The 23,614-nt window shown below is 39.0% G+C and overlaps 2 protein-coding genes across 2 annotated transcripts; one reads left to right on the top strand and one right to left on the bottom strand.

Moving 5' to 3' along the window:
* On the top strand, nucleotides 313-1,047 carry LOC104753564 (MADS-box transcription factor PHERES 1-like). The gene has a single exon (XM_010475797.2). It carries the CDS (start codon nucleotides 316-318, stop codon nucleotides 949-951), a length of 636 nt encoding a protein of 211 aa, XP_010474099.1. The 5' UTR covers nucleotides 313-315; the 3' UTR covers nucleotides 952-1,047.
* On the bottom strand, nucleotides 4,296-7,872 carry LOC104750342 (CBS domain-containing protein CBSX6). Its single transcript, XM_010472128.2, has 2 exons — nucleotides 7,123-7,872; nucleotides 4,296-5,505 (listed from the first exon to the last, which is right to left on the bottom strand). Exons 1-2 carry the CDS (start codon nucleotides 7,470-7,472, stop codon nucleotides 4,578-4,580), a joined length of 1,278 nt encoding a protein of 425 aa, XP_010470430.1. The 5' UTR covers nucleotides 7,473-7,872; the 3' UTR covers nucleotides 4,296-4,577.

The following is a 23,614-nucleotide window of genomic DNA, read 5'->3' as shown; positions in this document are numbered from 1 at the left end:
CCCCCCCCCCTCAAATGGACTTCCTAAATTAGAGATAATCAATTTACATATGGAAATACACTATTTTGCCTAAATGTCTTATCTTTATTAAGCCTTTAAAAGGTATAATATATGCAAGGGTTATCACTAAAGTTAAATCTTATCATTTTATACTCAATCACATGCCTACACATATATAAGATAAAACTTATAAGATATCCTGCCATTTTAGTATAATTGAAAATTAATTAGTCCAACAAAGAAATAAAAAATTCCAAATAAGTAAACAATCGTCATGCAAAGGAATCACACTCACACATAACAAAGATAAAAGATATGAGGAAGAAGCTGAAGTTGTCGCACATAGAAAATGCAACGATGAGGAGAAAAACATTCCTGACGAGAAAAGAAGGACTGCTGAAGAAAGTTAACGAGCTAGTGACTCTTTGTGATGTCAAAGCATGTGCGTTCGTCAGTAGTCCGTACCATTCAACTCCGGAGGTTTGGCCATTAAGGGAAGGTGTTGAAGAATTAGTGTCAAATTTCATGGAGTGTTCGGTGAGAGAGCGGACCAAGAATATGGTGGATCAAGAGGCTTTTTTACGTCAAAGCATCGCCCAAGAAAATGAGCAATTGAATAAGCTGCATGAGGAGAACCGAAATTCTCAGATTCAAGATTTTATGTTTGGTTGTCTTGAAGGGAAGATGGATGTGCGTCATCTTGATGGAAGGGATAAGGGAGATTTGAGATCTTTTATTGAAAAGTATCTCAATGTTGTTACTCACAAGATTGAGATCATTACTAAGAATGCAGCTGCCCCAATCGATTTGAATCAAAATCCTAACGTTGAAGAGCATGAGGACATTCTCTCCATGGAAAACAATCACCAAGAACCTGTAACCGCTCGTCTCGCTGCCCTCACCATTGCTGATGCTGATGTTTCTGCTCCTAACAACACCAAGACGCTTTAGTCTAAGAGATTTATTCCGAGTGAAGTGATTGATTGTTTGCATTTTCTGTTTTATTTCCATCTTAGAAGACAAAATTCATATAAGATGTCTTCTTTTTCCGTTAATTGCTGTAATAATTAAAGGTTTTGCCTTTATATCTATTATCATGTTATTTTGATTACTAGCTGATGTGTCTGCGTGGAAAAGTTTAGTTATTTTTAAAGTTTTAAGTAAAAAACTAAACACAATAGTTTTTACAAGTTAAAAGACACCAACAACGTACTCACATCATGGATTCCAGGAGAAATCAATAGACTTGCGAATGAGAAAAGTGTCTGTAGAACTTTCTAACCAATTTTAAAGTTAATCAAATAATTAGCCATTTAAGTAATGAATAAGATCTTAACCTAAATTTTGTGTTTATGATCTTCCTTGGAATCACTCCACATTCAAAGTGGTATCAGCTTTATCCACTTTTTATGAAAATTGGTAAATATACAGTCAAGTCTAAATATGTATTAGATTGGTCCTAATATTTAAAATCTGAACGATTTGGCGAAATCCAAGAGTCAAGTGATTAAAACTTTCAAGAGGAGAGATTCAAGAGGTTATTTTAAATTAAATGTCAATATAAACTAAAACATTTTTCTGTGGTATGCTATTTAAGGATATTTATTAGGAAATTCTCAACTATGTAGCCGAGGAACACTATGTGAGTTTTAGTGTCTAATATGTGGTTTGCGACAAGAAACACTAAATCATGTAGTAGTCTAAAGGAATCTATATCATCCTAAATATGTACTCTTTGTTAAATTTCATCAAATCAAAATTTCCTTTCATCAACTTTCGAGTATCTACAATTTTTATTCTCTTTTCGGAGAAGAAAACATGAGATAATAGATTTTATATAATATATTTTCTATAGATATTAATTATGATTTATATGGAAAAGAAAAAAAAAAGATATATCCTACGTACAAGTAGGATTATAGGAATACCAAGCAATAAGCGTGGTCCAATCTGCATATATGATAAGACTATTTTTAGAGCATTGGAGAGAACACTCAAACACCACATAATTTTAGTTATAATTATGCGAGCTCTTCTTTGTCCTCCTTTTTGGAGATGCAAGGGCAACTTCAAGATGCTTGTCGTAAGACGATGAACAGTAAGAGGACCAAAATCTTGCCCTTTCTCGAATCTCAAATTTGGAACAACTTGTCTTATACATCAAGAACATAGATCCAGAGTCAGCTGAGTTTATGGATGTTTCACCACCAGCTATCACCCCAGACAATATACCAGCTACTGTCCCAGGCTCTACACCAACCAACGTCCCAGCCACTACACCAGTCAATGCCATAGGCATTACGCCAGCTACTGTCTCAGACACTATACCAAACACTACGCCTTCTAGTGAATGACCTCCACAACAAACAGTTCACTAATTTTCTCTACCTCTCCTATATTCGTTTTAATCATCTTCTTGGATTGAATCTTATGGAACTTATGTGATATGTTTTTGTCATGATGGAACAAATGTGTTTGATGTTGGTATTTTTATTATGAATGTGGAACAAATATGTTTGATGTTTGGTATTTTGATTATGAACAAATGTATATAATCACATTTAATTAGGTTTAAATTCATATATTTAGCTTTTATATTGAAAACAAATGAAAAAGGAGTTACTTACTAGTATCAAATCATCCGCACATTTGTTACCGATTGTAGACAAATTCAGTCACATATTATAAACACAGAGGTGACAAAACAGAACCAACTTACCTTGATGGCAATGGTATCATACTATTTTGTGACAACTTTGTGACTAACAACAAACTTTGTCGTCTCCAATTTGATGTCTCTGTAACGTTGGAAATAAACGACTAAAGGGTAAGTGTCAAAATAGTTGTAAAATGTACAAGCCTTTTGCGAGTTATTTGGTATGATAGTTTGCGACTTATGAACGACCACTTTTAGGTCACAAGGATACGACGTTTAAACTCGATATGAATTATTTTGACTTATAACATTGCATATTGGTCACAAAATTTATGACCCCAGTATAATAATAAGCCAATGTGCAGTGTATCAAATGAAAAAGGAGTTACTTTAGCTTTTATATGTGACCCACAAAATTTATGACCCCAATATAATACTTCGAATCCATCACTAATATACGAGTAGTCAAAAAATCGTATCACATTTGCAACCCATGTGCAACTGATGATAATTAATTAATCTCGTAAACAAGTTTATAGATACTAATTTTGTGATGATTTTGTGGGTCACATAACATAAGTTTTCTTGTAGTATTCTCTAACTACAAGTTTTTAATTCATGCAAAACCCTAATCTCTTAATTTTCATCATTCAAGCACATGCCTAATACAAACCTTTAATTGCCTAAAAGTGATCTTACAAGTTCTATGTATATGTTTTTGTAATGATTCATAGAGAAGTGGATCGGAGCTATATTGTATCTTCAAAGTATACTGTATATAGATACTTTGGGAAATACAAGTCAACAATATTCATCGATTTATACTTTTTCATCAAATCTTTATTGTTTTATACACATAGTAAAAATTCTCAAAACATGTATAAAAGCAATAAAATATACATCCATCCATAGGAAAAAAAATGCTATAATGCAACCAAATCAGTCAAATAACTATGAGCTTTTCGGAACCAGAAGTCGTCTCACTCCTTGCTTAGGTTCATTTTTAAAATATGTTTTTAAGTTTACTCTTTCTCACATTCCTTGTTGAGAGGGTTAGGTACTTAGGTTGTGTTACCTTAATTAATAAACCTAAGCAAACGGTTGAGACTATATTTTGTTGACCTGATAGCTCAATTCTTAGTGTAGTAAATGTGATTGAGAAAATAATTAAAACTGAATTCAACTTTTATCTTCAGTGGAATGATCAGTGCCTCCTTCGTGGAAGTAGTTTAGGAGGTAATTATAGCTAGATGAATTACTAAGTCAATTCTCATGAACAGGTTACCAATTGCAGCGTGTTTTGGATTGGCGGGTGCAATGTGAATGTGACTGTTTTAGTATAGTTTGTGTATGACCTTTAGTTGATGTTTATTAGATTAGATTAACATACAATTTCATGTATTCAATAGACGTTTCTTTCAGTATTATCAGAGCATTTAATACATGGTCGACTCTTAAGTGTGATGATTTTACAGAACGTGCTGCTATTATGTTACAAAATTCTCAGTTTTTGCATACAGTGAGAATCTACAATTTAAACCAAACAATTACAACTCTCAAATTTTTCCATATATATTGTAAATATACATACTTGTCAACTCATAAACAAATTATTCTAAATAATGCATTCGAAATCCAATATATATAACTTTAGCTTTGATACAATAATCCCCGCATTGCGGAGGAGAGAGTTCACAACTTTACATTGTAATGAATGAGTAACAGCTTTGACTGTATCTGTTGAATAAACAGAAGTAAAAAAAAAAAAGATGATTTAACTTTGCTTCTTGCAGCTGACACTAATAATATTAATAGTACACAAAAGACTAAACACCCAAAAATATTATCCTTAGAACACGTCTTAAGGGCAACTTTTTTCACAGGATAACAGACAGAGAAATGATCATTTTGATTGTAGTCTTTAGCTTTGAGTATCATTCCCAAAACCTTCATAAGACCGATTCGAAGGAACGAAAGCAGAAGGCTGTTTAGTTACAGCAGTCAAGATCTCTCCATATCCCACAACTCCAACAAGAACATCATCTGAATCAGCTTCTGTAACCCAAACATGTGTTGCCCTGTGAGACAGCATTTGAGCCATAACCGCAGCTAAAGAGCTCGATGTTTTGCAAGTTAACGGCGCACTTCTTCCCCTGTACATGCTCCTACCGATGCTCAACCTTGTCGGGCTTGTTGGATTAAAACCGATGCTCCTGCTGCTGAACTTCTTGGCCTTTGTTGCTTTTCCGTTCTGTTCTCCTCCCGGAAATGAAGTTTGGAGAAAGTCGCTGAACGATCTTGATGACATGTTGTCCTCAACTCCCATCACAAACTGTCCTGCATAGAGATTAGCTAGAGCCCAAGCTGCAGCCAGATAATCACATTTCCATAGCTTCGAAGCTGATATTTCTCCTATTATCTTGAACTGTTGTTCGTTTTCTGTTTGTTCCAACACGGCAATCGCACTAGGGTCACACTGTGGCCTTCGGGTGGCTTCAATAGCTGGAAGAGAGGCTTCAATGAAGTTATAGTTTAGATTGATGATTCCCAGGGTAGAGATTGATGTGAGTGGCAAAGGAGCTAATGCTCCAAGGACACCGATAAGGAAGCGGATCACGTCTTCCCTTGAGAGACAGCAAAACTTGTCCCGGCTTGAAGTCATGGACGTAGTAGGCCTGTTGGTGGAGTCAGAAGCGAGACCACTGCTACTGCTAGAGTTTTCACTGTTCTTCAGCCATTTTCCGTTGTAAAGAATGGAGAATCTCTTGCTCATACCTCTCCAAACAACGCTTTTCGGAACCAGAAGTCGTCTCACTCCTTGTTTCATCATCTCCAAAGCATCTATCAACCTTGCATTACATTTGATACAACAAAATCATCATCATAGAAAAAGAAAAGATATTAAACAAGGAAGCTAACTCCATCAACAGAAACATCGAATTCACTGCAACAAAGGAATCATGAAATCAAAAACGAGCATTCTAATTGAAAAACCAAAATGTTTCTGCACTCTCAAGAAGTGTGGCAGATCCTATTTGGTCAATAAGGTTGAGCAAGGAAAAACAAAGATGCAGATAAAGGCAAGGAACACTGTATCTTGTTTTTTTGGATATAAACAGTATTTCATATCCAGTTGCTGATAGCATTACAACAGAATATAGCTATTCACTGGCTGCCAACTTAGAGAACATCAAACAAATTAGTCACATATAGATGTTGTCCTGCACAAACCCTAACAGAATTGTGACACTATCAACTTGTCTTTAAAACATGTGTTTTCCTGTTTTTGTATTAGTTAGATGACGTAAAGTTTTATCACAGTCAACTACAAAGTTAGTTGCAGACATAAAAGAAGGATTGACTAAGGTCTAAGCAAGTAGAAGTTGAGGTGAATAAAAAAAAAAGTCAAAAAGAGATTGATACACTTGAAACTATTCTCTTTTTAGTATTTGGGTTTCCCAAGATGTTTGCAACATGTTCCTAAACACTGACCACAAGAAAACAAGGCGCTGAAAACATAGAAAACTTCATTTTACTAACCAAGGTTGACAATTTGAAGCACGAGGCAATCTACCTTACTAGTACTTTATATAATCAAATCAATAAAATAAGAAGAGAACAAGGTCCCACTTTCTTGTATCTATAATTGAACATGAAGTTTGGATCAAAATATAAGTATCAACGCACATGGCCAATATATATCAATACCGAACATGTAGTCCCTGATTAGATCAAACCATGTTCAGAGGAATAAATGCAATCACGGATCTAAGATTCACTCAATTATAACTACACCAAATAAACTACAAAAAAAAAAAACGAGATCTTACTAAGTTAATGTAGTTAAAGCAAGTGACCCTTTGGGGCAGTAATCTCCAATTTCAAGAAGTTAATGTCCCTCGCAAGCAATGAGTCCTAGGAAAGACTCACTTGGTCAAGTGACCAACTTTGAATTCAACTAAATCCTCAGAACACTAGAATCTTATTGCCACCTTACTCTAATAAGCTATGACCCTTTTTAGTAAAGTTAAGATCTTACATGTATACTACTAAAACNAATGCAATCACGGATCTAAGATTCACTCAATTATAACTACACCAAATAAACTAAAAAGAAAAAAAAACGAGATCTTACTAAGTTATGAAGCTTAAGCAAGTGACCCTTTGGGGCAGTAATCTCCAATTTCAAGAAGTTAATGTCCCTCGCAAGCAATGAGTCCTAGGAAAGACCACTAGCCCAAGACTCACTTGGTCAAGTGACCAACTTTGAATTCAACTAAATCCTCATGACACTAGAATCTTATTGCCACCTTACTCTAAGCTATGACCCTTTTTACTGAAGTTAAGATCTTACGTGTATACTACTAAAACTCAAAACCAAACAGAATCAATCAAACCAAGAAACAGTAACTCAAAGTCAGGTCCTTTATTACATTAATTGAACTTTAAGGATAAAAAAAACTAACCTTGTGCCAGGATCAACCTGTTTAAGGAGAGTGTTGTCGGGAGAAACAACCTCAGAGACAGGAATCTTCATAGCTTTCTCTTCTTGCAAACACTCACTCTTAGCCAAAAACGCAACGATGTCCAAAGAATTCAAAATCCCAACGAATCTTTGTTGCCTCATCTCACTATTCTCCACGAACCCAGGAAGCGACGGCGTCGATCTCTTCCTCCAAACCGGAATCCCACACTCCGTCGACTCGCCGATGGCTCGAATCGCAGATTCAACCGTCTCTGTTTCGTAGAACTCAACCATCTCTGGCTTGCCTACGGTTAGATCTCCAACCACGTGATACAAGAACACTGACGCCATCAGAGAGATCTCGCTTTAGATCTGCGAATTGTGGAGGTCGAAAGGAGCAGAGAGAGAGAGAGAGTTATAAAAGAGAGTGGAGAAAGACGAGGAGAAGGTGAACGCCGGTGATGGGTGATCGGAGAAGGATCAAAAGGAGAAGAAGAGAATTCGCCATTGAAGTCCCATGAAGCGATCTCTTTCTTTGATCAGAGCTTTTTGTGGATAGAGATTGAGTTTGTTGTGTCCGTATAATTGTATTATTAAGAAAGAAGAAATAACTTAACACGATGAAACATACAGTTATGTTGGACGTATCTCTTGTCTTATGTACTTATATCTACTTTGGATCTTGATTCAATCAGATTAATAGAAAAAAAAACCCATAGAATAGATAAGAGAGAATACTACAAAATAGGTATCAATTGTTTGACTTACAAAATAGGTAACAATTGTTTGACTAGAGAAGAAAAGAATCTTAAGAAGATACATGTTATATTATAAATGTGAATATGATCAATTTTGGGTGTTAAAAAAGTTATTAGGAAATGGTTCCATAATGGTCCTGAGGCTGAGATGGGCACATGTGTTCCATAAAGTTATTAGGAAGACCACAAAAAGGTGAGAACATGTTCATTCATTGAGACAGAGAAGAGCCCTGAGGCTGAGATGGGCACATGTGTTTCTTTGTCATGTTCATCTATCTCTCTCTATACACAAGAGAGACAATGGAAAAAACACTCAAGTATATTTGATGCCTACTTGGATAGTGTAAAATGATTTTTACTGTCAATTAAGTTATGGCGCCACCGATTGTTGACCAGCCTATGTTCCTCAATGCTAATCAATTTTTTTATTTACTGCTTAACGTTACCTATTGATAGATTGAAATTTAGAAAGAAGTAAATCAACACAAAGAAGAACATCATAACATGCATAATGGGAAGTTTTGAGTACTAGGACTGGGCAAAAAATCGGAACTCAAAAAACCTAACCGGAACCACCCAAAAAAACAGTTTGGGTTGGTTATGACCAACTAATTCTATTGAGTCATGTACAATGTTTATACATGGGGTCCAAAACTATTCAGTATCAAGTATAATAAGATACAAAATACCTGAACTGATAGAGTATTTATTCTTTTGAGATCGGTACTGAAATTTGAAACCGAACCAAATGTTTGTATATACCCTATTGAGTAGTAAATACATAAACCCAATGGACCTGGACCCGATCTTGTTTTATCTGAACCCGGATTCTCAGTTTACCACCTCAATCTAAGGGGTGTTATTGGAGAAATCATTTTAATTGATTTCGGTTATCTGTGGATTTTAACGTGGATTTAACGTCATTAACAGCTGGATTTGAAAGGCATTAATGGATTTGAAATTCATTACTAACTGGACTTTATTGTTTAATTTAAATAAAATAAATTTACCCATAATTGTGTTGTTAACCAAAATCAAGGCAAAAATAAATTGAACTAATATTATCAATACTCAATACGTTACATTCGTTTTGCAACAATAATGAGGGAGAAGCTGGGCAGATCTGCTAAAATCACCGATGGGAAGTCGTCACAGCTAGGGCTCGCTGGAAGAGAGGAAGAGGACGACAACGGCGGAGAATGAGAGCAACCGGAGAGGGAGTAGATTTGAGGAGGAGGGTCAGGTGGAGCCGCGGAGAAGAAGGCTCTGATGGCGGTGTTGGAAGAGGCCTCAAGACGAAGGAAGTGACCGAATGCGTCGGGAGTGGAAGACAAGACCTTAAAAATCGACGGAGGAAAATGAGTTATTTGAAGGGAGGAACCTCACTGGAATCGCAAAATGCCAGGAGAGGAGGCCATCTGAGAGATCTTGACTATGAAGCAATAACTGATCACGAACGGAACTGCTGGTGAAGAAACGCATGTGGAAGGACATCTTCTTAATTCTTCCACTAACATGCTGAATCAATTCTGAAGAGAGAGAGAAAAACATTGAAATACTTAAGAAATATGTTGGATTGTGTTTGTTCATATTTTCTGAGTAAAGTCCATTCAAATCTAAAATGACACCAAATCAAATGGATATTGAATAACAGAGTTTTTTATGTATTTTAAAATCAATCAAATAAATACATAATCCAATAACACCAGATTTTAATGGACTTTTTTAAATACCTTATTGAATAACGCTTGATTTCAAAATACATCAAATTCTTTTAAAATACAGTGTTGAATAACACCATGTAAGATGCCTCGGCGGTGGATATATAATCATAAATCATCATCATGAATTGAAGTTCATGATATTGGGATGTGACGTCTCTTTGGGATACAATTCATTGGTGCCAGAGGCTGAAGTAGTGACCTTTGTTAAATGCAATTCACAGTTAATTGGCATATGAGGTATGCTTCGAGGGTGATTCCCACCTTTTGATCAAGACGTTTCAAAGATAGAGGAGGACATTACATTTATTAATTTGGGCAAAGATGCATGCTATCAAATACACTGGCATCTTAATTTCAATTAAGTTACTTCCCTTATGTCAATGTAAAACTTTAACGAAGCTGCTCATATTTTAGCTAGACAAGTTCCTATAACAATATTTTATAATCAAGTTGTATTACTTTCCATCTAGGCTAGCTAACACCATATATGTTTGTACCATGATATTCAAATTTATGTCAAGAAAATATCCATTAAATATATGTCAAGAAAATATCCACTAAATTGAAGAAAAATGTACAAATTATCATTATACAAAGAGGTTTTACATGTTTCTTCGAGAATCAATAGTAGATTCGTAGTATCAAAACCTAACAAAATAAATAAATAAATAAACAAAGCCCTAGATATGGTGCTTGCAGAATAAGAAGTACAAACTATCGGATCACCATGCTAGAATGGATTCAGTGATTTCAACAGGATTAGCATGCATGAGGCCATGGTAGAAGCGGGGGAGTATCATCAGCCTACATCACTTTAAACAAGAAACTGAGGCCTTATCCCGGTCTTGAACATGATCTCGCCCTTTTTGAAGACGGATGGGGACAGAAGAAGAAAGAGCAGATTGGTTGACGAAGAGCAAGAGGATCATGATGCTGATGAAGCTGATTCTACAAGTAATATTCACCATTGTTGAAGAGAAGGTGGTGCTTTTAGGGTTTTCTTGGCTGTTTGAATTGTTTGTAATGAATGTATGAGAGCGTCGGAGTTTATATATATAGCAAAAAGATAGACCTTAATACAAAGAGAATTTTGCCCAAACTGCCATGAATAGTAGCAAACATTCTCACCAATGCCACTTTCAATAATTTCTTCTCTCGCTTGCCATATAACATCTATAAGAATACTATTATACCATTCATCATTTTTATCCAAAATTAAAATTAAAAAATTATTTTCTGCTGCTTTTAGCAAGAATTGACATAAAGTAAGAATAATAATTAATATATACGTTTAAGAAGAACGACTTTCTCTCCTAATAATTTTCAAATTCTCCGTCTGCATCATCTTTTCATATTTTTCAATAGCAAATCGTCGTCTTCCCATGTAATGATGAATTTCTTCATCCAGTCAATTTCTTCATATGTTGGAAGTCAATTTTTGGATTTTCTAACATAATAGCTGTCCACTTTGCAGGTCATCGGAGCAGGAGGACAAGATCCACCAACATAGGTTCTCGTCAACTGTTAATTTCTTCATCCGATGGACCAGATCCCAAAACCCAGGTTATTGTCCACTGATATAAAATCTCCTTTCTCAATTATGTCTGGCTAATTATATCTAACAAATCATGTGTCTACCCTGCAGGTCTTTTTATTCGATGGGCCAGATAAAAAAAAAAGTTCTTGTCCACCGCTATTATGTCTTCCGTTCTCAGTTTTTGGTATGGTGTTTTATTTTGCTGGCAAACCAAAACAACTTGGAAACCCTGTAGGTATGAAGGCGGTGGACCAAATTCATCATACAATGCTTTTGTCCACAATTATCATCTCCTTCAGTTGAGTAAATCATATCCATCGGGTCTGACGAACTTGTCCATTGTTGCCCACATGTCAGATGAAGAGCATGCAATGGGAATGTTGTGACTCCTCTCGTCCACATCCAGATCCAACAGTTCAGGTATATGTGCACCATTATTATTTCAGTCGTTTAGTCAATTTCTAACAAAAAAACCAACTTGTCCTCGTTGCAGGTTTGATGATGACGCATGTGATTGTAGGATTTTCACCCAGGGTATCAATTCCCTATGCAGTTGTAGTACAAAGGGTTATCAATCCAAATGGTTGTTATGCTAGCAGATAATTTGCAATCATAAACAAGCAAGTCAAGCCAAGCAATAGTTGGAGTTTGATCTAACAATCCTAAGGTAATTAAAAGAAAATAAATGAACCACGCGACCTAATTACTCGATGCAAGCATTCGAGTACAGGATTGGGTGGAGTGATCGAGTAAAGAATGAAAGCAAGAACAGCTCGAAGGTATACTCGGAGAAGGTAATCGTGTACCTTTTNGAGGTGCTCGAGGATGAGCTCGGGTTGCCCTTCGGATAGGTCTTCGAATTGTTCTTCCTGCTCTTGGATCCTCTTCGATCGGGTTGGTGTTCGGACTGTTCTTCCTGCTTAATAGCTCCTTCGGGTAAATGCTCATATTTGAANTATGGATGTCCTACATGCCTCAAGCAAATATTTCCTAGACAATGAATCTGTAAAATCTTGTTAAAACACTCTCGTGATAGAAACAATCAACCTTAATCACTTCCCTACCCAACTCTCGTTGGAGAAACATGACCAAGCAGGCAATACAAACCGATTCATTATTGTCAATAAACCTCTTACTCATCTAATCTCTTAGGCTAAGTGAGTAAATCTCTAGCATTGATTGATTCAAGCATTTCATCTACACCTCTCGATGGTAAAACGCCCTAGATCTAATCTCAACCTCTCGGTCTGTTGATAACATTAAGAACACCAATCTAGAAGGGAATTTATAAAACACAAACATCCAAACTAAGACATCCTAACCGATCAAGAACACAAAATCGTCTATCCTATCCCTAGAAACTTTGTTTCACTACTCAGATCTCATTGCAGAAAACACAAAAGCATAGATAAGTGAAAATTGCATTGTATTGAAAATAGAGTAGAGTAAAAGAGTGTAGAATCGAAAAATGCAAAAAGAAATAAAAATAAATCCTAACAAAGTGGAAAAAGTGTTTGAGTCGCTCAAGATCTCTCTCAGAAGCTCTCGCTCTCTGGTTTCAGGGTCTGCGGCGTGCTAGGGCGAGAGGAAGAAGATGAGTTTTATATATGGAAACCCATTAACCCTAACTTCCCAGTCCTGCCCGAGGGTCTGCTCGATGAGGTGCTCGAGGATGAACTCGGGTTGCCCTTCTGGTAGGTCTTCGAATTGTTCTTCCTGCTCTTGGATCCTCTTCGATCGGGTTGGTGTTCGGACTGTTCTTCCTGCTTAATAGCTCCTTCGGGTAAATGCTCATATTTGAACTTGTTTCTCCCCATTTTAGGCTCTAAAGCACATGTTTTCATCCAAAATATGCAAATGCAAGAATGCAACACCCTAAATGGCCTAAATGCGAATTCCTACAGTTAATGACCTAAAAATGCTCAGGTTAGGGTGGAAACAATGCAAAATATAGACAAAAAGGGATGCTTAAAACATGTAAATTAGAGAGTTATCAGACCCCCAAACCTAAATTTTGCTAGTCCTCTAGCAAGGAAATAGGAGGAAAAGGTTAAAAATGGGACTCATAACCTTTTGAGCTAAGCGAAGGATTCAAGCTATAGTCTCNTTTGTTTCACTACTCAGATCTCATTGCAGAAAACACAAAAGCATAGATAAGTGAAAATTGCATTGTATTGAAAATAGAGTAGAGTAAAAGAGTGTAGAATCGAAAAATGCAAAAAGAAATAAAAATAAATCCTAACAAAGTGGAAAAAGTGTTTGAGTCGCTCAAGATCTCTCTCAGAAGCTCTCGCTCTCTGGTTTCAGGGTCTGCGGCGTGCTAGGGCGAGAGGAAGAAGATGAGTTTTATATATGGAAACCCATTAACCCTAACTTCCCAGTCCTGCCCGAGGGTCTGCTCGATGAGGTGCTCGAGGATGAACTCGGGTTGCCCTTCTGGTAGGTCTTCGAATTGTTCTTCCTGCTCTTGGATCCTCTTCGATCGGGTTGGTGTTCGGACTGTTCTTCCTGCTTAATAGCTCCTTCGGGTAAATGCTCATATTTGAACTTGTTTCTCCCCATTTTAGGCTCTAAAGCACATGTTTTCATCCAAAATATGCAAATGCAAGAATGCAACACCCTAAATGGCCTAAATGCGAATTCCTACAGTTAATGACCTAAAAATGCTCAGGTTAGGGTGGAAACAATGCAAAATATAGACAAAAAGGGATGCTTAAAACATGTAAATTAGAGAGTTATCAGACCCCCAAACCTAAATTTTGCTAGTCCTCTAGCAAGGAAATAGGAGGAAAAGGTTAAAAATGGGACTCATAACCTTTTGAGCTAAGCGAAGGATTCAAGCTATAGTCTCTAAAGATAGTTTAATGGTGCTAAGATCAATTAACATACTTACAAATATTTTTCTATGCTTATCACCATGCATCGATCTAGTTCAACCTCCAACCAACAACAAGGACTTGCAATTCCAAAGAACATCTCGTTTACATTCATTAAAGCATTTGGTNGTGTTTGAGTCGCTCAAGATCTCTCTCAGAAGCTCTCGCTCTCTGGTTTCAGGGTCTGCGGCGTGCTAGGGCGAGAGGAAGAAGATGAGTTTTATATATGGAAACCCATTAACCCTAACTTCCCAGTCCTGCCCGAGGGTCTGCTCGATGAGGTGCTCGAGGATGAACTCGGGTTGCCCTTCTGGTAGGTCTTCGAATTGTTCTTCCTGCTCTTGGATCCTCTTCGATCGGGTTGGTGTTCGGACTGTTCTTCCTGCTTAATAGCTCCTTCGGGTAAATGCTCATATTTGAACTTGTTTCTCCCCATTTTAGGCTCTAAAGCACATGTTTTCATCCAAAATATGCAAATGCAAGAATGCAACACCCTAAATGGCCTAAATGCGAATTCCTACAGTTAATGACCTAAAAATGCTCAGGTTAGGGTGGAAACAATGCAAAATATAGACAAAAAGGGATGCTTAAAACATGTAAATTAGAGAGTTATCAGACCCCCAAACCTAAATTTTGCTAGTCCTCTAGCAAGGAAATAGGAGGAAAAGGTTAAAAATGGGACTCATAACCTTTTGAGCTAAGCGAAGGATTCAAGCTATAGTCTCTAAAGATAGTTTAATGGTGCTAAGATCAATTAACATACTTACAAATATTTTTCTATGCTTATCACCATGCATCGATCTAGTTCAACCTCCAACCAACAACAAGGACTTGCAATTCCAAAGAACATCTCGTTTACATTCATTAAAGCATTTGGTGAATTCTTGCAAATGGAAAGTGAATCAAGCTCAATCAGTTTCAAGGGTAAGGCTTTTCGGTAGGTAGGTTTCAAACAATTTTTTGGGTAGCTTACTCTCGAAAGAAGGGATGCTAGACAGTTGTAAAAANACTTCCCAGTCCTGCCCGAGGGTCTGCTCGATGAGGTGCTCGAGGATGAACTCGGGTTGCCCTTCTGGTAGGTCTTCGAATTGTTCTTCCTGCTCTTGGATCCTCTTCGATCGGGTTGGTGTTCGGACTGTTCTTCCTGCTTAATAGCTCCTTCGGGTAAATGCTCATATTTGAACTTGTTTCTCCCCATTTTAGGCTCTAAAGCACATGTTTTCATCCAAAATATGCAAATGCAAGAATGCAACACCCTAAATGGCCTAAATGCGAATTCCTACAGTTAATGACCTAAAAATGCTCAGGTTAGGGTGGAAACAATGCAAAATATAGACAAAAAGGGATGCTTAAAACATGTAAATTAGAGAGTTATCAGACCCCCAAACCTAAATTTTGCTAGTCCTCTAGCAAGGAAATAGGAGGAAAAGGTTAAAAATGGGACTCATAACCTTTTGAGCTAAGCGAAGGATTCAAGCTATAGTCTCTAAAGATAGTTTAATGGTGCTAAGATCAATTAACATACTTACAAATATTTTTCTATGCTTATCACCATGCATCGATCTAGTTCAACCTCCAACCAACAACAAGGACTTGCAATTCCAAAGAACATCTCGTTTACATTCATTAAAGCATTTGGTGAATTCTTGCAAATGGAAAGTGAATCAAGCTCAATCAGTTTCAAGGGTAAGGCTTTTCGGTAGGTAGGTTTCAAACAATTTTTTGGGTAGCTTACTCTCGAAAGAAGGGATGCTAGACAGTTGTAAAAAATATCTAAGATTGAGAACAATTAGGGCATACAAAGCTTAACTCTTGATAATCTACCCCTTTCTCATTCACTTTTTTTTTTATCAAATCCCCTAGAATAAAAATACCCACATCCTTGATTTTAACTCCCTTTCTTTTATAATCCCTAAGGTCTAAACTTTAGACATCTAATAATAAACCTATATTATTATTTTTTTCTTTTTTCTTTTCTAGGACACTATAGCAAGATCTTTTTCTCTTCTTTTTTTTTTACTTAGAGACTTAGAACTAATTGAATCGAACCTTAGGGACTTTCTTCTTTAATTTATCTTTTATTCCTCAACCCAACCCCAAATAATCATGCTAACAACCTATCTTTCAAAACCGATCCTAATAGCTAGTTCAAAGGATTCTAACTTAACTAAATCAAGAGCCAGTTCTTTGTCGTTCTCAATACTCTCAAGGTTTCACAACCTATAGCACAATGAAAAGGCCTCACTCAACGATTCACAACAAGGTTTGAAAGAAAGGTTTGGGTTCAAGGGTAGGGAAAAACAAATCGGGTTAAACGAAAAGATTGGCAAAAATGGAATGTTAACCCGAGTTTAGAGTTACTATGAGCAAGTATTCAAATTCTATAAGCAAGACAAATTAAGTTCAGTTTAAGTCCAATAATATAGAGATGATTCAATGTTCAAGCAAGTGGAGGAAGCTTTCAAAAGACACAAGGTTGTAAACAAAGATTTTTCATTTTTTTTCCAAAGATTGATCTAGCAACAATGAACTGTGATTAAGGGGTATAGCTTCAATCCTAAGGTTTGGCATTAAACAAGGTAGTTTTAATCACTGTCCCCTAAAATGCATATGCAACAATCCTATATGAAGAAATCTAGACTTAATCCTAATATGAAAATGCAACTGCATAAACACTCTTTTTTTATATCTTTTTCAAATTTTTTTCAAATTTTTAGGGTTTTTATGCAAATAGATGCAGACTCAAATGAATAAAACTAGCATGCAAAAATTTGAAATAAGAAAATAAAACACAATGTTATATACATTCTAGGACCCTCCCCCAAACTTAAATTACACAGTCCCTGTGTAAATAAAGTCTGAAAAAGAATCCAAGAATCACACAAAATGAAATAAAACTAAATGCAATGGTATTTACAAAGGTGGATGAATGTGGTACCTCATGGGTTGGTGAAGAAGGAGGTTGTATCAGCCTCCATACTCGCCAACGTGTAGCCAGGGTAGTCACCGGCTTCAGTAGGTGTCGGGATTCACTCAGATGAGAGCTCGGTTATACGCACGGACGACCTGCTCGGACCAGCATCCGAAGGGTTGATCGGGTAAGGCATCGTGTAGTTCATCGGGTAGGGCATTGGGTAGTACAACGGGTATGGTAGGAGAGGTCCGGAATGATCACCCGTATAGCCGCTGGCACGGTGCATCGCATACGGCATCATGTATGGCATCTGGTAAGGCGGAGGGTAAGGCCCTGAGTACTCACGCGAATGGGTGCTTGATAGATGAATCGGATAAGGCATTGCGTACCCCATCATGTCAGGCGTCGGATAGGCGTCTGAGTGGCTTCTTCACAACCTTTCGGGTCTGGTGACATCCTCCTCTGGTTGCGGCTCATAAGATGATGCTCTTTGAGGTTCTTGAGGTGCTAGTCCTCGGATCCCTCCTAGTGGTCCGCTTCTTCCCATCCATGTGGGTGCATATGCCGAAGTGGGAGCTGAAGCAAAGCTTGCCTTGTCTTGCAGCTCCTTGATCTGTCCTCCCATTACCTTCACTGAGCCAGTGAGGTCTTTTACCTTCTTGGCTAGGAACTTGTTCATCCTCTTCAGCCACCCGATCCTCTTGTGAGCTTCCCTCACCCCCAACAGGTTGCTTTTGTGAGCACACATACTCCTCAAAGTCTTCCGAGTTTTCTCCCTGTCCTTGCCCAGCCGGCTCTCTCTCTTCTGCCTTAGACTCCTCTTCCGGGTTGTATAGCTCTTCCAAAGGTGGTGTGATGTCTATGTTATCCCCTAGCCGGATTTTATTGCACACGACGCTGGGCAAAACCATTTGAGCGGCTCCGACTGCAGGATGGACGAACTTGAATAGGAACATATCATTTGGCCTCTCATAAGTCAAGAATATCGCCAAGGTGAGGTAGTGGATGTCTAGCCATCTCGGCTCATGAACCACTCCCTTTAGGGGCACATCGCAAGCTATCAAAATTGGTGTGACCAAACCTCCTATGGAGATCTCTCCAGCTCCACCTCTCCTCTCAGTTTTCATTGCCCAAGTCTTCAGGTAGAGGAACTGATCGAGCAGCACAAAGACCATGCTAGTATCCGCAACATCTCCTACTAGCGGTATAACATCCCTAGCATTGTCTAAGCCTCCACAGAAGGCAATGTCTAGCAGCTGGAGCTCATGATTGTTCACATTCTCAGTCTCCTTCCTAGCGAATAAGGTACAAGCTAGAGACTTGTGAAAGTACCTCAAAACAGGGCTCCTTATTTGAGCAGATTTGGATCTTGTAGACTTGTAGGGAAGCTTGTCTCCTATTGTCAGCCATAGGGACTTCATCTCCTCCTTGCTCACCTCCATGTTCTCTCCACTCCCAATTTGAAACTATACAACTTCTCCATCTCCTTGTAGGTGAGTCGGTATTCCTTGTTGCGCACAGAGAAGGTGATGAACCTGATCCCCCCATCGGGTAGTAGGGTCGGGTGGTCCTCAAAGAAGTGTAACCGCAGCGTGGATAGGAAGTGTACCGTTTCCTCCTCATAAGCCTTGAGGTTGGCTCGCATCATCTGGCCCAGGTGGCACATGTCAAACAAGAACTCGACATCTCTAGCGATGCCCAATTGCTTCATTGTTTCTTGGTGGGGATAGCGGGTACCAAAGATGTTCATCTTGCAGAGGACCTTGAAAAGCTTGGCCGGAGTCTCCACCTCTTTCTGCATCAGGCTCCGCGAAGCTAGGCATGTGCGTTCTCTCTGCTCTTCCTCTCGGTCACGGCTCTTCTCCTCTGTGTCTTGATCTTCTTCTTCCACTGCTCTCTCAGCCACCTTCTCAGCCTTTTCAGAAGGTGGTCTCTTCCCCTTCGCAACTGCAGCTCTGCTTCTCAACGTAGAGGATTGGATCTCCTACGGTTCTCCTCCTTTTGCATCTGAATCGACCTCCATTGGGTCAGTAACGGTTTGCTGGGACGTAGACAGGTCCCTACGGCGAGGAGATCGACAGATTGCGACTGCTACATGATCAGGATAGAGAACACGGGTATCTACCCGAACGGGTGCTCGAGTGCTAGCACGGGTAGACGGTCGGGTTGAGCATCGGGTGGGGGATTGGAAACGTCCACTCAACGGTTGGGAATTCAAAACGTCTCCTCCACCCTGGGAATCACGAGGTTCGACGGCATCACCTCCGATTCTAGCAGCGCCGGAGGTTGATTTGCTTCCCATCTTTTGGTAAGTCTTCATCTTTGGTGCCATTGCTGAATCCTTGAAAAGAAAGAAAATCTAAACTCGAGATCAATAGGGTTAGTTCCCAAGAAATTGAAGAGTCTCGATTCCCTTGAGAGAAAAATAGAAAGTAGGAAGGCAAAAAGCTTTTAGGGTTGAGAGACTTATCAATTTATGATGCTGAGGGAGAAGGGTTCTAGTCCCTTTAAATAGAAGAGGGATAGAAACTTGGGCTTCCCCGAGAGTGGGCTTGGGTTTGTGGAATTCGGACTTCACTCGCCACTCGAAGGGAAACACGACCAGGTGCGTCGGGTACGGATTCGGGTAGAGCCTTGGGTTCACCAAAATTTCTCTTTTTTTTTTTTTTTTAATATATATATATGTAAAACCCGAAAATAATGCAAAGTAAATAAATCAATATGGGCTTGACTCTTCATGGTCTTTTAAACATGGGCTCTAGGAGGTAGAGGTTCAGGAATCCTCTCCATTTTAGCAAGCTGATTTACTTGATTTTCTATGTCATGTCCAGGTTCCACAGCAAATGTAGTGTTGACTTCTTTGCTTTGTCTTGGTGGAAAAAACTTGACCATCAATGGTTGGCCTCTTAATTCCTTTCTTGATGCCAAATTCCATTTTGAAATGCTCCCCATGCTCAATTCTTATATTTCCATGTTTCACATCAATCACTGCTCCTATTGTTGCCAAAAATGGTCTTCCTAGGATCAGTGGATCGTCTGATTCCTTATCCATATCAAGGATCATGAAATCAGTAGGAACTTCCACTCTTCCAATCCTGAGAGGTAAGTCTTCCAGGATACCAATGGGTGTCTCATCGTTCTACCAGCTAAAACCAAATACAGACTACTAGGTTTAAAACTGCTGAACCCATCTTGTTGGCAACTGATAGTGGCATGATGCTGATTGAAGCTCCCAAATCGCACAAACAGTTGTCGAAAATCCGGAGTCCTATTGAACAAGGCAAAGTAAAAGAGCCGGGATCCTCTAATTTTTCCTCAATTCGGAGTTCAGGATCAAAACACACCCCACTCCTCAGAACTGCATTACCAATCTCCTTGACAGCTTCCTTCACCTCAATCTCTAGCTGAGCTGTCTCCTTGATGATTTCCTCTCGAATTTTGTGTGGTGGTAAGAGCTTAGGAGGTGGAGCTTTTCGCTCGGACATACGCTCTGCAAGCGCCTCAATTGGATGTCAAGATCAGCCTTGAACCTTTCTTCCAATTACCCTTCTTCAGCCATAGGCAGTTGAGGTTGATCTGTCATTTGAACGTCTACCCAATGTATCATCCGATCAGCGTTATCGGGTGTGTCGTCGGGTTCAGCCTCGGGTAGTTCTTCAGTTTGTGATTCTCGAACCAGTGCTCGATCATCAACTCGATCACTCTCCTCGGGTAAAGGCTCAGATTCATACTTGGATATGTAGTACTGGTACTCATTCATCCCATAATGATCCAAAGCCTCTCCATCTTGAACATCACTGTCCTCAGTGAGGTAGTCCTCAAAGTCATCATCAAGAAAAATGGCTTGGGCGGTTGCATAGTTCTTTGGGTTCTGAACAGATCTACCTGGAAGCTGGTTGATCTTTGGAGGCGGTTGGTTGTTGTGGTTGCCTTCTAGGTATCTCAGCTTAGTGTTGAGAGAGTCATACTTGACAGTTAGATCATTATACCCAGAATCGATCTTGTTGCTCATCTCCACAAATCGTTTGGCATTGTCCATTGCAGCCGATGCTTGATTTTGTATCATCTGCTGAATCAGTCCGCGTAGATCAGCTTCTTGGGATTGGTTCTGCGGGCCTTGTTGTGGTTGGAATCCAGGTGGTTCAATTGGTTGGTGGTAGTTGCCAGTGTACTGCTGCTTAGGAGCATAGCCTTGATTGTATCGCACAAAAGGCTTTTGCTGGCCTTGGTTCCCTTGGACGGTGGATGGGTAGACTTGGTCTTGAGGATTAGCAACATTGGGGTTACGGTATGACAAGTTCGGGTTTGGTTTGTAGTTGTTGTACCCTTTGTTGTAACCTCCTTGGTTGTTGATGTAGTTCACATCCTCTAGCTGAGCATTCTCAACATCTTGTTGCAGAAACTGCTCTTCCTCAGAGATGGCATGGACATGTTGTGTTGGTTCAGGAGTTTATCCAGCTTGTCATTGAGGGCTTTCATGTCTCTCTTGTACTTTTCATCGTCCTCGCTACTAGATCGCACAGTGCGATCATATTCCTCATTGTAATGGCCATCAGATTGACCTAAGTTCTCCACTAGATCCCAACCTTCATCGACATCCTTGTTGAGGAAGTTACCATTGCTTGCGGTGTCCAGCAATATCCGTATCTTAGGGACCACTCCTCGGTATAGTGTACTTACCAATGAAGCATTGATGAATCCATGATGAGGGCATCTGGTAGTGTACCCCTTGAAATATTCTCGAGCTTCACTGAACGTCTCATTGCTCTTCTGAACAAAGCTGGATATATCATTTCGCAGCCTTGCAGTTCTGGAGTTGGAGAAGAATTTGGCTAGAAACGCCTTCTTGCATGCTTCCCAGGTGGTGATGGACTCCTTGGGGAGTGATTGCTTTCAGATGTGTGCTTTGTCTCCCAAAGAGAATGGGAAAAGCCTGAGCTTGAATCCATCTTCACTGAATCCATTGATCTTGGTTAGGCTACAGAGCCTATCAAACTTATCCAAATGGTCCAATGGGTCCTCCATTGGCAATCCATGAAACTTGTTGCTCTGTATCATCTGGATGAGACTACTCTTGATCTTAAAGTTGTTATTCTGGACAGCAGTTGGCACAATGCCATATCTTTGAGTGTGAATAGATGGAGCATCTCCTGCTCCTATGTTGGTCCTCTCTTGAGGAGCTGGTGGACCATTCTGATTATTCATTTCCTCCTCAATCGTTGGTTGGTTCGGTTGTTGAAATTGTTGTGGACGGAGTAACCTTGGTATATCGATGTTGTTGATGAAACGACTCAAGTTTTGGCTACCCTTGGGTTGTGTTTGCATGCACAAGCAGTTGACCGAGTGAGTACACGAGAGTCAACCCGGTGATCGAGTGACGGGTCGGGTGGGTACTCGGGTTGTACTTGAAATGCAAAACACGAAGGTAAACAAGTCAGTACCGAATCAAAATGTAAAATAGAACTTGATCTAGCAAGTGCTGAAATCTTCAATGTAGCAAATTTAAATGCAACCAAATGGCAACAACGCCAAATTGATAGTAGAATTTTCACTCAGGGTATCAATCCAAATGGTTGTTATGCTAGCAGATAAGATGCAATCATGAACAAGCAAGTGAAGCCAAGCAATAGTTGGAGTTTGATCTAACAATCCTAAGGTAACTAAAAGAAAATAAATAAACAAGAACCACGTGACCTTAGTACTCGATGCAAGCATTCGAGTACAAGATCGAGTAAATAAGGAAAGCAAGAACAGCTCAAAGGAATGATTGATTCAAGCATTTCATTATTGTCAATAAACCCCTTACTCATCTAATCTCTTAGGCTAAGTGAGTAAATCTCTAGCATTGATTGATTCAAGCATTTCATCTACACCTCTCGATGGTAAAATGCCCTAGATCTAATATCAACCTCTCGGTCTGTTAATTGCATTAAGAACACCAATCTAGAAGGGAATTTATAAAACACAAACATCCAAACTAAGACATCCTAACCGATCAAGAACACAAAATCGTCTATCCCATCCCTAGAAACTTTGTTTCACTACTCATATCTCATTGTAGAAAACACAAAATCATAGATAAAAATTGCATTTTATTGAAAATAGAGTAGAGTAGAAGAGTGTAAAATCAAAAAAAAGCAAAAAGAAATAAAAATGAATCCTAACAAAGTGGAAAAAGTGATTGAGTCGCTCAAGATCTCTCAGAACAAAGTGGTATGCGGCGTGCTAGGGAGAGAGGAAGAAGAGGGGGTATATATATGGAAACCCATTAACCCTAGCTTCTCAGTCCTGCCCGAGGTCTGCTCGATGAGGTGCTCGAGGATGAGCTCGGGTTGCCCTTCGGGTAGGTCTTCGAAATGTTCTTCCTACTCTTGGATCCTCTTCGATCGGGTTGGTGTTCGGACTGTTCTTCCTGCTTAACAGCTCCTTCAGGTACATGCTCGGATTTGACCTTGTTTCTCCCCATTTTAGGCTCTAAAGCACATGTTTCATTCCAAATATGCAAATGCAAGAATGCAACACTCTAAATGGCCTAAATGTGAATTCCTACAGTTAATGACATAAAAATGCTAAGGTTAGGGTGGAAACAATGCAAAATATAGACAAAAAGTGATGCTTAAAACATGTAAATTAGAGAGTTATCAGCAGGCACAATATATGTTGTCTCTTCGGTGGACCAGTTTT

This window comes from Camelina sativa, chromosome 16 (assembly GCF_000633955.1).
Source record: "Camelina sativa cultivar DH55 chromosome 16, Cs, whole genome shotgun sequence".
NCBI lineage: Eukaryota > Viridiplantae > Streptophyta > Magnoliopsida > Brassicales > Brassicaceae > Camelina > Camelina sativa.
The sequence above is the reverse complement of the archived record's forward strand: the minus strand, read 5'-3'. Positions and strand labels throughout refer to the sequence as shown.

What these genes read in the sequence shown, in the direction of transcription:
- LOC104753564 (XM_010475797.2), top strand. Translation starts at nt 316, where the DNA reads ATGAGGAAGAAGCTGAAGTTGTCGCACATAGAAAATGCAACGATGAGG.
- LOC104750342 (XM_010472128.2), bottom strand. Translation starts at nt 7,472, where the DNA reads ATGGCGTCAGTGTTCTTGTATCACGTGGTTGGAGATCTAACCGTAGGC. An exon ending in CAGGTTGATCCTGGCACAAG is followed by an intron (nt 5,506 to 7,122) that starts GTTAGTTTTTTT and finishes ATGTAATGCAAG; the next exon opens with GTTGATAGATGCTTTGGAGA.